This window comes from Leucopleurus acutus (genome assembly GCF_964270905.1).
Source record: "Leucopleurus acutus genome assembly, chromosome: 11".
NCBI classification, from domain to species: domain Eukaryota; kingdom Metazoa; phylum Chordata; class Mammalia; order Artiodactyla; family Delphinidae; genus Leucopleurus; species Leucopleurus acutus.
In genome coordinates this window covers 25,984,960-25,999,889 of record NC_139152.1, presented here as the reverse complement: position 1 = coordinate 25,999,889, position 14,930 = coordinate 25,984,960, and the positions used below count along the sequence as shown (strand labels likewise).

At 38.2% G+C, this 14,930-nt stretch overlaps 1 protein-coding gene across 2 annotated transcripts in view; it reads left to right on the top strand.

Annotated features, from left to right (window-relative positions):
• Nucleotides 1-5,230: 5,230 nt before the first annotated feature.
• Nucleotides 5,231-14,930, top strand: part of IPO8 (importin 8) — a 70,188-nt gene continuing 60,488 nt past the window's right edge. The window contains exons 1-2 of one of the 2 annotated variants that reach the window (XM_082851069.1): nucleotides 5,231-5,388; nucleotides 10,941-11,022. In XM_082851069.1, coding sequence (XP_082707195.1) covers nucleotides 5,305-5,388; nucleotides 10,941-11,022 — 166 coding nt within the window. In that variant the 5' untranslated portion in view covers nucleotides 5,231-5,304. Of the gene's footprint in view, nucleotides 5,389-5,756; nucleotides 5,932-10,940; nucleotides 11,023-14,930 lie in introns of those variants that run through there. The other variant, XM_082851070.1, reaches the window with a different exon arrangement.

Genomic DNA, 14,930 nt, shown 5'->3' with positions numbered 1-14,930 from the left:
TCAGTAGGAAATTGGTTAAGTCAGAAGAGAAGAATATAGATCAGTGTGTGCAAAATGTCATTTATGTAAAAATTCCTAAAAGCACATATATGTGATTACTTGAATTATTTTTTTTTCCTGGTAGTATGTACAAAACTTGATAGTGTTGGCTTTAAGGAAAAGGGGTTGTAGTAGGTATTTTTCATTCTGCGTATTACTATAGAACTTTAAATGTACATATCACTTTTTGTTAAAAATTTTAAAGATAAAATGGTAGATTGCTGTGGTACTTACCCTGCTTTGTCTTTCCTTGGCTAGAGCTTGAGGGTCTGCTTTAATTATCATTAAGCCCGGGATAACGCATGGAAGAGTTACCGTAAAAACCTTTCACCTTTCACTAATATTGGCATTTCACTTCATGATTTACAGAGTACTCTCATTTGTGTAATCTTATTTGATCTTCACAGTGGTCCTGGTGAGGTAGATGCTTTTCTAGGGGATAAGAAAATTGGGACTCTTGGAGATTGACTTTCTAAGGCCACTAGCAGTAGTGCCTGAGCCAGGCTTTGAGTCCAAATACAAGCGCGGCCTTTCTTACCGTACTCGTTGCTCTTCTTTAGTTCTCAGGTGTGGTTGCCTTCACCGTATTTTCCATTGCTGTTTTGCACACTGATGTTTTAGATGTACTACTCAGCTTTACTAGAGCAGAATAAACACTGTGAACTGGATAAACGGGACCCAGTTAAGGCTGTCATAAGTTATCATTTCTTGTATGTCCTGAATTTGAACAGGATGACTCCTTTTCCAATGTGAAATGTGGGAAGCCTGAGGAAATGAAGGAACAGAACATTTTGAGGAAGAAACTGATTTGAAAGTACATATTTCATTTTCAGTCTTAGTTAATACCACTCTCTTTAGCTTCTATGCCTCCCGCCCACTACTACCATTTTAGTTTCTTGGAGATGGAAGTTTCTGGCTTCTGATCAGAAACTTCCTAACCCCCTATTACTTTAGCTTATATATACTGATTTTTTGTTTTTAAAAAATTCTTCTTTAACTGAGAGGTCTGTTATTCTTCTAGAAAATTCTACGCAGGGCTTTTGGTTACATGTGACAGTTTAAAGGAGATTACCATACCATTGACTTTATTATACTAACAAAATACTGTATGTACGTACTCTGGCCTGTTTTTCAGGTGCTATGATGTAGAGCTCTGCCAATATAGATCCTTTTGAAGTAGAGGCATTTAATCAAAATTAACGTACTGTATTCACTTACAGATCATTTAAATGGTTTAAGAGATATACTATTAAACTTACAGGTAGAGACTTTTGTGCATTGGGTTTTAACTCCCATTTTGTCTTTACCGTATGGACTAGATTCAAGCCTGCTAACACAGACCAGCAGTTGAGCTGCTGCCAACAGATGGGGAGGACAACTGTGTGATATTCCATTTAGATGACTGAAATGTTAAATCTCAAAAAAGGCCACGGTGGCAGTACTTGGAGTGAAAATTGCTTTCTGTAATTTGAGCTGTAATCATGCCAGTTATCCTCTGTGCTATATTTCTAGGATAATGTCATCCATTTCTCTGGTGTCAACTAACCTATATACACAGATGACTCACAGTTCTCTAACTCCATCCCTTTCTCCTTCCTCTAACCCCCTGCCATAGCTTCCTCCTTCTCACCTAGCTCTTCTGTGAGAGCCAGAAGTCAGTTTCTGATTGTCACTGGAAATCTCCACTTGTATAACCCATAAGCACTTCGAGTTCAACATGTCCAAAGACAAACTCATCTTCCCTCCAAAATATAATACTCCTTCCGTTTTCCCATAGGTCATCAAAGCCTGATACTCTAGAATCATTTTTGACTTCCCTTTGCTAGTTTGTGTATCAGTCACAAATTTCTGATGCTTCAGCCTGCGAAATGTCTCATATCTGTCCTACCTTCTTTATTCCTACTGTGCATATCCTGTTTCAGACCCCTTATCTCTCTCACATTCATTCATTTATTCACTACTTATTAATTGCTTATTATGTGTCAGGCATAGTGTGAGACTGTCTCACTATGTCTCATTTATCAAAGGTTGAATAAGGTCTCTCCTCTCTCCTTAATAGAATACAATCATAATAGTTAATATTGAGCATGTACCATGGGCAATGTACTTACATCATTTAGTCTTCACAGTATCTTTTGGAAGCAGATGAGGAAACAGGCACAGAGAGGTAAGCCGTATGCAAACCATGATGCTACAACAAGACAATACAGCTCGCTCAAATTCTACCTTAAACAAGGTAAATGTGTTAATAAATATAGACATCCTCTCATATTGTGCATAGTAGTAAAAAAAAGGGACTCATAAACAACGAGCCGTTTCTAAGTTAAAGATACAGTTTAGGGAAAGCAACTTTAAAACACTTGCAAAGAAATCTGAGAGCAGAATCAGATGCTTGGTTTTTTTTGTTTGTTTTCCTGTTGTCTCAGACATCACTAATTTGACAGCATTATTTTTGAGTAACTTGTCTTCACTGAGTCTTTTCAAAGCATACAAAGTTTTCATGGGAACATCATCTCTTTCTTAAATTATATATTTTGTAAGTTAAAGTTTATTTTTTGAGATAATTGTAGATTCTCATGTAGTTGTAAGAAATAATACAGATGGGTCTTGTGTACCCGTATCCAATTTCCTTCAATGGTAACATCTTGCAAAACTATATATATCTATATATCTATATCTATATCTATATCTATATCTATATCTATATTACAGTGTCAGATACCAGAGAGAGGTTTTAAGATAACTAAAACTGTCTCTTGCATAGATCAAATGTATATACCTTAGATACCAACTAAGGGATTCGTGTTCATTTTTTGTTGGCAGTTTCAGTGGGGGAAATGAAGGCAGAAGCCTAGGAATAGCTGACTGAAGCACAAATAGGAAGTAAGGAAGTAGAGACAAGGAATGAAGACCCTTCCTTGGAAAAGAATGAACGTTAGTTAGAGAGCATTACTGAAAAAGATTTTTTAACTGAGGGAAATATTTTTAGGCTGAGGTTGAATCAGTGGAGAGAAAGGTTGAAAATATAGGAAAGAGTTTTACAAATTGTCAACCATAAGTGTGTAATAAGACTCAAAATTTATTTTAATGAATAATATATAGAATAGAGATTTATGGAGCAAGGTCCCAGAGGAAATGGGAGAAGATTGGGTTCAGATTGTAGGCAAGGAAGTAAAGGGGGGTAAACAGATTAATTTGTGTTTGAGTGATTTGAGCCTAGTGGTTTTGTTCATCTTTGCAGAGCTCTGTGGAAAGAGGTAGGGAGGTTGAGAAGAGTATTGAGGGTGGGAACAGTTGCTGAGATGCTGAAGGTGGTGCTGAGCAAAGGAAAGGAATAGGATTGTTGAGCCTAAGGAAAGAACACATTTGTAGTGGTGTCGGTTTGCACAGTGGGTCAAGGGTAGAATTGAGAAGTTAAATTGGGAGTTTATTAGCAGAGAAGGATGTGTAGTCATGAATGGATAGACTAAGGAAGGGCTGAAAAGTGACTGAGTTGGAAAACCGTTATAGAGTTATTGAGGGAGACAGAGATGGAAGAGAAGGTCCTAAATTGAAAACAGGATATTGGAGTTAAGATTTTAGAGGTCAAGGCATTTTAGATTCATGTGGTCCAAAAGAGTGGGATAAGGAAATAGTGTGAAGATGAAAGGCACTATGATTCATAAAAATTTGGAGTGCTAAGGAGTTTGTATTTTATCTTGAAGTTGATGGGAAATCATCAAGGAAGGGACATGACAGTATTAACCTTTAAGAAACACTACTCTGATGGAAATGTAGAGAATGGGAAAAACTGGAAGCAACCAGATACATATTGCTAGGCACTTTTGCACCCAGCTGAAGGGCGTGGTCCCATTTACAGTCCCTGTAGAGGGGAGAGCTTTCAGGCAGCTAAGTTTTCCACCACAAAGTTTCTGCCCTCTTGATTGAACCCAGTTAGCTGAACCAATCTGTCTTAATTACGTGCTCCAGGAAAGATCACACCCCTTCAGATGTATTTTGCCCACAGTCATCTTCTTTACAAATGTAATTAAACTCTCTTTTTCTGGGTTAACTTCAGGAACAACTAGCTCCTTAATATTTTTATGCCATTGAAATTTTGGGGCCATATACGGCCACTGTGGGTGGAGACAGTATACCTTTTCTTGCATTTCACTACTTTTCTGAGAAGATCTGGAAGTATTTCAGAAACCCTCAGGCATAGAGTTAGTTTCTCTGATCTGGAACAGTTACTTTCTAAGTATATTTTTTCTGTTTACATTTGTCTCTTCTATCACATTGTAAGTTCCTTCATAGTAACCTGCATTGAATTCATTTTGTTATAATGTGGTGCCTAAGTATCGTAGTACTCTGGCCCAAAAATACATGTTTAAAAAACGTTCAGTGAGGGACTTCCCTGGCGGTGCAGTGGTTAAGAATCCGCCTGCCAATGCAGGGGACACAGGTTCGAGCCCTGGTCCGGGAGGATCCCATAGGCCATGGAGCAACTACGCCCCCAGCACCACAACTAATGAGCCTGAGCTCTAGAGCCCGCGTGCCTAGAGCCCACCCAACGCAGCCAAAAATAAATAAATAAGAAAAAAAAAAAAAAAAAACCCGTTCAGTGAATGAATGAGTGAATGAATGAATGATGGCTCCCACAGACTGAGGGAGCCTTGTTCTTCTGTGGGCTAGATGACCTCAAGGTCCCAACAAGTCTGCCCTGAAACAGGCTCAGTTGTAATGCCCAAAGAGTGCTCAGACTAACAAAAAGTGCCACGCCATCCATATATGCTTAATTTGGATGTAGCTGTAAAGAGACCTAGCTAGCTCGTTTCCGGATCTCCGAAGAGGCGGTAGGCTCTTTTCCGTATGGTAGCAAGACTGTCGCCTACCGGAGCCAGTGAAACCGGTTTCCCTACGGGAAAGAAGCCGAGACTACTTTCCGTACAGTAGCATGGTGGCCGCCAGCGGGGGCGGCCATAGCATCACGCCCGGGGGGAAGAGGCCGCCGTAAAGGAGGCGCCGCTTCCTCTTCTTACTTCTCCCGCCTCCCACCGGCTGTCGTAAAAGGGTGAATGGAGAGCGAGTTGTTGGGGGTAGAAAGGGAGGACAGGGGGCGCGGAGTCAGAGTGGCGCAGCAAGTGGCTGCAGGTGGCGACGGTGGCGGGGGGTGGGGAGTGAGGTAGTGCAAGGGTCGCGGAGGGGGAGGCTGAGAGGGTCAAAAGAAAAACTAAAGCTGCAGTCTGGCCTACTGGCCCGGGGCCCCCCGAGCCCCCGCCCGGGGAGATGGACCTCAACCGGATCATCCAGGCGCTGAAAGGCACCATCGACCCGAAGCTGCGGATTGCAGCTGAGAATGAACTCAACCAGGTAAGGAGCAGGCCTGCGGCGCCCCCCGCCGGCTCGCCGGACTCTCCCTCCTCGGCGCCCCTGATCTCCACCCCCACCCGGGCCCCGGGCCCCAGACCCCGACGCGTCTCTCGGCCGGTTCCACCCTCGCCCCAGCCCCCGCCCCGGGGTCCAGTGGCGCCGCACTCTCCGGCTCTTTTTTCAACGGCTCACGCACCTGTTGGCCACCTTTGCATCTTTTCATGTCGTTTTCCTTCCCCAGTGCAGTTTGTTCAGCCTGCCTGGTCCGCAAAAAGAAGCTTTAGCAAGCTTTGCTAGTGTTTTCGGGATGTGATTTCTTTTCCTTAAGTACGCTTAGTGGGAAAATTCACTTAAAATTCAAATCTGAGTTCAGCTTTTCTGCACACCCAGCTCTTTTTAGGTGTTGCTGTGGGAAACCCTGCCCATCGCCTGCTTCTGTGGGGTTGGCAGGACCGTTTAGACACTGATTGGCAGAGTTTTGTTGGAGCGTTGGAGAAATGCTGTCGGGAGAGTGCTCTGGGAAGAACAGGCAATTTTTATGGTGTTAGTGCTTTGCGAAAGACTCGCCGAGTAGTAAGTGTAGGGACTTCTTATAAACGGTAAAATGTGTGAGACTTTCTTTCATTACCCATCCTCTATTCTTACTAACTAGCCTTGACCATGTTCCAGCGATACTACCGACATTTCCAAATTTAATGATCCCAAACTCTAGCTTGTATTTTACTCCTCACCTGTAAGAATGAATCAGAGACCTCTCACTAAAAAGTACGGATTAAGGTCCACCCCCGGGATAGATTGACAGCTGTCTGAGGTTGCAGTAATCCTTAAAATGTAAAAGAATATACCTAAATTAGTGGTTCTCAAAGTGTTGCCCAGGATGAGCAGCATCAACATCGTTTGGGAACTTGTTAGAAATGCAAATTATGGGGCTTCACTCTAGACTTAAAGAATTAGAAACTCTGGGGATGGGGCCCAGTTATGTTTTAATTAGCTAGCTAGGTGATTCTGTGCTTCCTAAAGTGTGAGAACGACTGTCCTAAGTAAATGTTTCTGTAGGAGTTCACTTAGGTTTTCCTTGGTTGGAGTTGACTTTAAAGTGCAAATATCCATTGTGAATCTCTGAAAGGGATTATTTTAATGGGAAATCTGGGTGGAGTAAGTGTCAATCCAGGATTTCCAAGAGATAAGAGGGAGAGTGAAAACACTGACTCTGGAGGGAAGGTTGAGTTGAACTGAAGCCCAAAGGGAATGCATTGGTGCTTCAAAGAGAAAAGGATTCTCACTCAGAATAGGGGAAAATTAAAGTCAGTACCTGTCCCAGGCTTTGCAGAGTAAAAGTACTATATGTTGCTTGGCTAGAAGAGTAGTAATCCAGGCATTGGTTAGGAGGAACAAAGCAAGAGCTGAACTTGCATTCTACCAGTATGAACAGGGGAGTTAGCCTCTTTCTCTTCACAATGAGGCCAGATGTTATACTGATAGTGTTGACAGGGATTATGTCTTTGCTATCATGTTGTACTACCCTACCTCTGTTAGCCTACCCTTGCTTTGTTTCTGAGTAATCAGTATATAAGTGCAGTTGAATTTATAGAAGTGGAAAAGGTAGGTAGGAAAGCCTACAGAACTGCAAGAGACATTTAGGATCCAATTCTACCCTTTTCTTCGTGGTATTTCAATCCAAATCCATTCCAACCTCACTCTGCCCTGCCCCATATCCACCCAACTAATCACAGACCACAATTTCCTCTGCAACTTCTAAAAGTAGCTTATTGCTATGTCACTCATTTAGCATTTATATTTAGTATAATGCTTTGGATTGTAATATGCTCTAAGTATTTTTTGAATTGTAAGTAGAAGACCAAAGTATAATGTCATATAACCTTCTAATAAAACATGGTTTTAATGTCGGATTTTGTATGTTTATCCTTTACCACCACTGTAACCTCCTTTTTTGTTGAATAAACAGGTGGGTAATCTACCATAAATGATTACGGTCCAGCTCGTTTAATATTTTAGTCTAGGTTCCCCCACGATAAATATTCTCTGCATAGGAAATAGGGGCAGTTTCTACAGTGTACTGATTGATTTGTCAGTTGCCATTTAGAAGAGTAAGCAGTTTCAAAACATAATGGCCTGTGTTCCAAAGGATAAATTCTTTTGCACCTAGATTTTTTTTTTTTTTTTGGTACGCGGGCCTCTCACTGCTGTGGCCTCTACCGTTGCGGGAGCACAGGCTCCGGACGCGCTGGCTCAGCGACCATGGCTCACGGGCCCAGGTGCTCCGCGGCATGTGGGATCTTCCCAGACCGGGGCAGTAACCCGTGTCCCCTGCATCGGCAGGCAGACTCTCAACCACTGCGCCACCAGGGAAGCCCCAAAGGATACATTCTTATTTGGAACTATATTTTTCTGTAGCCAACATCTTTCTGTTACCAGTGACTGGCTCCTTGACTGCTATAGCCAATATTGTTTCTCTGGAAAAATGTGTTTTCAGTTTTATTGAAGGATATTAAGAATGGATCCTGTACACATTCATCATTGTCTTTAAACCCAGCAGTCCCTTTAGCAGCAGCATAGGGAAGTAGGAATGGGTAGATATCTTTTTCCAGTAACTCATCCAGAAAGATGTCTTCTTTTAATAAATCATGGCCTCAAAAGGGAAATCAAGATATTTACTTTCATTGCCACACTTTGGAATCTCTCCTTTTCCATGCATCTGTATGTATCATTTTTATTGCCCTTTAAGAGAGTTTGCTTCTGTGAATAACATATTTATCGGGTTATTTGCAGGCACTACTACAAGACTCTGCTCTCATGGACCTTACCTTCTAGTGGGGGATACAGAAAAGTAAATAATACAATTTTAGGTTATAAGTGCTATAAAGAGTAAAGCCCTAGAGAGAGTGTTGGAATGTATAAGTAGGGTGATCAGTCTCTGAAGAATGGCATTGAGCAGAGACCTAGATATTGTGAAGAAGTGAACCAGATGAACTGGGAGAGGAAGAAAGGGAAGAGCAAATTCAGTAAAGGCCTTCAACTTGGTGTGTTGGAGGACTGGAAAAGTTAATGTTGAGGGAGCAACGAGGCAGAGTGGGAAAACATCAGGTTTTGCTTTAAATGAATTCTCATAAAATGCAGAATTTAGCTAAGCAAGAAAGCTTTATTTTCAGAAACTTTATTTTCAGAAAACTTCACAGGTATGAACCAAAATCCTCAAGAAATCATTGAGAGATAGTATTATTATTATCTTTTAGAAACTTGAAGCCCAGGGTAGAAAATTGGATAAATATTTGTAAGGAAAGTAGTATGAGAATATATCTGAATTTACCACTGAATGTTTTAGCTGGTCAGATTAATGTTGATTGAATCAAGGCTGAAAGAAGACAAAAAGTTGCAGAAGTTCTCTGAAATGTCAAACAGTTGTAAAAAGAGGAGTTCCAAAATGTGTACAGTGGCAACAGTGTTGAAATAAAGTCTCCACTATAACTACTTCCAAATAAGTAGTATTAATCTAAGTGTAAAGGTTATTTTGTACTTATGTATAATAAGTAAACTATGTAGATTAGAACTAAACAATATATATGTTTCAATCATTGATCCACTACAGGATCTTACAGTATCTCAAGTTATAAACGTGAGTTATTTTACAAGAATATAAATGTAGAAGGTGAGCCTGAGCTAAATCTGTTTTAATTTTGACTCCTGTAAACTGCTGTTAAAAGAATCTGTTTTCTTAAAAACTACTTTAAATTTCTGGTGGTTTCAATTTACTTTATATACAACAGATTTAAGATTTTGAGGTTTATACAGGATGAAAGGAAGAGCAATTATAAGATAATTTAAAATTTTACTCAAGGATATGGAAAGACTTGGAAAGCATAATGTTCCTGGATGGAAAGAAGCAATGTTTTAAAGATGCCAGTTTTCTCCAAATTTTTGGTCATTTATCTTTTTTTTTTTCATATGTATTTATTTGGTTGCACCGGGTCTTAGGTGTGGCAGGCGGGCTCCTTAGTTGCGGCACACAGGCTCCTTAGTTGTGGCATGTGAACTCTTAGTTGCGACATGCGTGTGGGATCTAATTCTCTGACCAGGGATCGAACCCCGGCCCCCTGCATTGGGAGCGTGGAGTCTTAACCACTGTGCCACCAGGGAAGTCCCTGAACATTTATCTTAATAAATGCCATTACATATAATAGGAAAGGTGATAAATTTAAAAAATGGAGTGGTATGCATAAACCTAGTGGTGTACTGAAAGGGATGCACCATAGATCCAGGCTCCTGGGAGGAGGTAAGCAGAAAAGACTCTGCGTCATGGTCTGGCTTTAGCCTCACTGAGTATGAGTCTTTTCTGGGAATGTCAGTCGGCAAGGCCAAGTGTAAGCTCTGGGAATGTGGCAGGCCTGTACTAGACAGGTACTAGGTCCAGGTACTAGACATCTGGAGGGTATATGATCAGAAGGAATAGGCTGCTCTCTTTTTTTTTTTTTTTTTTGCTTCTAAAGTTACCATGGCCAAACTCAGGAATAGGTCAAAGTAGAACATGTCTATGGGGAGAAATGGCCCAGGCAGCAGGCAGTTCATCAGCACAGGCTCACTTGGGCATTGTCAAATTTAAAAGCTGCTCTGGCAGGGAAGAGATATGGGAACATATATATATGTATAACTGATTCACTTTGTTATAAAGCAGAAACTAACACATCATTGTAAAGCAATTATACTCCAATAAAGATGTAAAAACAAACAAAAAAGATGGCTAGAACATAATCAGTACTCAATAAAATTTGTTGAACAGATAAAAAAAAAAAAAAAAGATGCTCTGGCAACAGAGAGCAGCTGGTGACGACAGCTCTCAACACTGTCTTGTGAAGCACACTGTTCCAGTCTGGACTGGTTCCTCTCTATAGCTCATGCACAGCCATTGTCCGTTTTCTGTGTTGGATCTCTTGTTTTCTGTAGCCCATGTTTTCCTGTTTGTCAAAAATACCATAAACAAAATTGAAGCACAAATAAGCTGGAAACAAACACTTGCAATGTATAAGTCAAATAAAAATTTGAGATTAAATTCATAAAATAGCTCCTAGAATTTATTAAGAATAAAACAAATATTCCATTTACAAAAGGGTGAGGGGATAAAGGAATTTGTAGAAGAAAACAAATAGCCAACAAACAGGAAAAAAAATTCAAGCTAGAATAAATGTAATTTAAAATATGAATAAGGTTTAAAAGTTTTGAAGGAATGATATATTAGATATATAAACACACATATTCTACTCTTGGGAGTGTAAATTCCTGCACCCTTTCCGGAGAGCATTTTGACAATATATGTCCAAAAAACATAAAATTCTTCTTACTCATTTATTCATCAATTTATTCTAAGTAAATCTTTCTGACTTGGAGTATTTTAGTAATCTTCATTTGGCTTTGGAGAGTTTCTCTCACTGTAAAAGTTTTTCTTTTATTTGGACAGTAATGTATTCAGAAACAGAGTGCTAACAGTTATTCATTTATATTGCCCTATTTTTTTATAAAATATTTCTTTGTAATTTCAGTCTTACAAGATTATCAATTTTGCCCCCAGTTTACTTCGGATTATAGTCTCTGACCATGTGGAATTCCCAGTACGCCAGGCAGGTGAGTTGTTTTTTTTTTAATCCTTTATAAGTTTATTTATGCGTAAAAGTAGGACTAGTGTTTTATTTCATTTCTAAATATCTGCTTTCTTTGAAAACGTAGGAAACACACATGAAGTATTTCTAATGGCTTAAAATCTCACTCTCTTTTTCCCTGGAAATTTAGAGGTCCATACTGAGCTCTTAAATCTACCATAGCTTTTTCTTTCCTCTTCTCCCTTCTAGCTTCTAGCTACAGTTCCTTTTCTCTGTAACCTTGCCATTTTTCCCTCTTAGCTTTCCCAGTTTTAATAGCTTTATCTCCCTAATTTTTAATCATTCCTGGTGGCCTTGCCTTTGGGCCCATAGATTAAGACCATGAATTTGTATATATTAATTTGGTTCCATTCATGCATCAGATCATGGAGATAAGGTTTGCACAGGTGTTCTTAACCACATGATTGGGGAGCAGGACTTTTGTTATAAACATGAAACTTACTTTTGAGTCTGTGGGATCTTAGGTAGTTCCCTGATGTGTATTATTCTTCTTTTTGCTTTTTTAATGAACTGGTAGTTAAAACCCAGAAGGTTAAAAAATGGAGAAAGTCTTAGAGTGTAATGAGTCCTGGAAAGAGAATAATTTCATGATAAAAGGGGTAAAATGATAATACCTAATTTAAAAATATGTAATTGAAGAGACTTAAAGAATTATGTAAGTGATATGTACTAATAAATAATTTAGGCAATATAGAAAAATAGAAACAAAAATGTAGAAAAAAATTACCTGACCTTCATCACTCAGAAATGACCATCATTAACATTGGGTGAACGTTAGTCTTTGCATGTGTTCAGGTAGAAGGATAGATGAACAATATAGAAATGGGATTATACTATACATACTGATAAAAGTATTTAGTTTTACTTGAACATAACAGAATATAAATGTAGGGAATCATTAAGTTTTGGAAAAACATGAGTTTCTAAATGATCCATTTGTGGTTAAGAAAAACCTATGGAAAAACATTCACGGTGGAATTATTTTTTATTTTAATAAGGTTTATAAGACTTCTATGTAAGTTTTTTGAAACCACAATTCTCAATTTAATCTTTGTTTTATAAAATAGGGCTGTTTTGAAACCACATTTTGCTAAGTGAAACCTATTTTAATAACCTAAGTGTTTATAGGGCCATTGTGAATTTCCCATAAAGCTTTGTAGAAACATTTTTAAAGATCTTAAAGCAATTTATTAAATTAATATGTCTTCTTTATATGACATATAAACATTACAAAAATACAGTTTATATTATTAGATTCCTCTTAATCCCACCCCCAAAGATATCTACCGTCAACTTTGGTGCATGGTTCTCTAATTCTTTTTTTTCTGTAGATAGGTTGGTTTTAAAAAGTAACAAAAATCTGTTTGTATTACACATGCTATTTTATAATTTCCTTTTTTTTCATTTAACCTAATACCCTTGGGGCATCATTCCATGTCAGTACATGTACATATACTTCATTCTTTGTAACAGTTATTCAATATTTCTTTGAATTAGAACTGCCATAGTTTATTTAAGCAATCTGATATTAGTGGACATTTCCTTTATTGTCCCTTTTTGACTTCTGGGGTTTTTTTTTTTTTTTTTTGGTACGCGGGCCTCTCACTGTTGTGGTCTCTCCTGTTGTGGAGCACAGGCTCCGGACGCGCAGACTCAGCGGCCATGGCTCACGGGCCCAGCCGCTCCGCGGCATGTGGGATCTTCCCGGACCGGGGCACAAACCTGTGTCCTCTGCATCGGCAGGCGGACTCTCAACCACTGCGCCACCAGGGAAGCCCCTTTTTTGTGGTTTTTGATAGAGGCAATGCTGAAATGAACATCCTTGGACACATATCTCTGGATGCTCGTGTGGATAGTTTCACAGAATAAATTTTAACAAATGGAAGTACTAGGTCAATGATATTAACATTTAGAATTTTGAATCTTATCACCAAGTTGCATTTACTTGCTTTTTCTATCAACAGTGCATTAGAATGCTGGGTTCCCCATGTCCTCACCAACTGTATACAACTTTAAATCTTAATAACTTAGGTAATTAAGTTTTGATATAAAATGTAAATAGCATTTAAAGGCAATTTTTTCTTCATAGTTTATGTAGATTTCAAATCTGTTAGCCACATGACAGGGTTTGTCTTGGTGGTTGATCATGTCCTAATTTATTAGGACAACTTTCTACTTTAGAGCATCCATTTTATTAGACAGTCTGAAATATACTGTGTAGACTTCTACATTATCACCTAAATTTAAGTGCCATTAATACATTTTCTGTTCTATTTAATCTATTATTAAAATACAAACGCTCCAAGAATCTGATGGTGACACCCAGACAGATAATTTATCATTTTAGCATGACATTTAAAGAATGATATGATCTTTGATGAAAAAATATCAGCCTGTATAAAAAATTATGCTAATATTAAGTGGAAATACTTAGTTCTGCAAAATATTCAGTGCTTGATTATTTTGTTTGTGGGAAATTCTAAAATATTCTTGCTATTATCAAGCAAGCTCATTAGTGAATGTCCTTTATTACCTTACTGTGAAGAAATAGGAAATAAATGTAATATTTTGATATTGGCAAGCCAAAAAAATAAATTTGGATGTTTGCTCCACTGTTCTCCTTTTGATTGGTAAGCTTAATAGCATTATTAAGGTTAACCTCAGTGTTCCAGAATACAAAACCTAGAAATAAGCAGAAAGTTGCCTCTGATCAGTCCAGAAGCACTTCAAGAAGCTCTTTTGTGAAAACTAATGTGTCTTATTTGTAGGATACTCAGAATCTATTTAATCTTGTTTTAGATATATAATATATACACTTTGTTACCTTATTTCCTAGCCTTTAACAGATTAAAGTAATAACAAGGGAGAGAAGGAGAGAGGGGCTACCAAATTACTATGAAAAATGGAAAAGCTTAAAAACATCAACTTAGAAAAGCACAGCATTCTGCTTCACAGAGTTTAATGGCATCCTTTCCCCTTTGAGGTTATGGAACCCAGTTGATCTGTGTAGTGGTGGCTCTGAGGATAGAGTGTGTGTGATGATTTATTGTGTTTGAGAAGGGGAGAAGCGTTTGTATGTTTTACAACTAATTTCAAACTTAAGATGCTTGAAATTGTGAGTGGATTCTGCAGAAAAGCAAATTTTAATACTTAATTTCTTCATGAATGAATTAAGATATTTGTATTTTCTTAGCTCTGGCAAATGTTAGATACTTGAATTAAATGATTAAAGGGAGATTTTTAGATTATTGGTACAGTTTCAGTTATTTTTGGTATATTTCCTTCATTATCTTTAGTAATCCATGATTATCCATGAGAGTAATTAATATTCTCTTTTCAAATTATTCATTAAGTTCAATTTTATTTTAACTAATTGCAGATTTATTCCAACATATACAAATTTGTCAGTGTGCCTTTTATATAGGCCATCTCTTGTGGTGTCCCATAATAAAAATATTTTTTAGTTATAAAATTAATAGCATTTAATGACTGAATTATGAGTAAGTCCATGATTTTACCATGTCTGTATCTTTGCTGTCTGAAAGTTGTTTTTTATTTTCAAGACTAGTTCTATAGGGATTAAAACGGTGTGTATAATATATTGATTTTTTGATTTTTCTTTTTGCAAAGATTAATCTCATGAAATCAGTCTGAACTGCTGACAGGTTGGACCATATTCTTAGATCATTTATTCATTTTTTTCAACAGTTTATGTATTTTTATTGCTGATGACTATAATATTAAAAAATAAATATACTGGGGTAAACGATGGTACTTAGTCCAGAGACTGTGTGGTCTGAATTAAAAAAAGACAAAAACCCAAACTCTCTCACATATAGACACATTTTCTCTCTCCCTCCCTCCCTCCCTCCC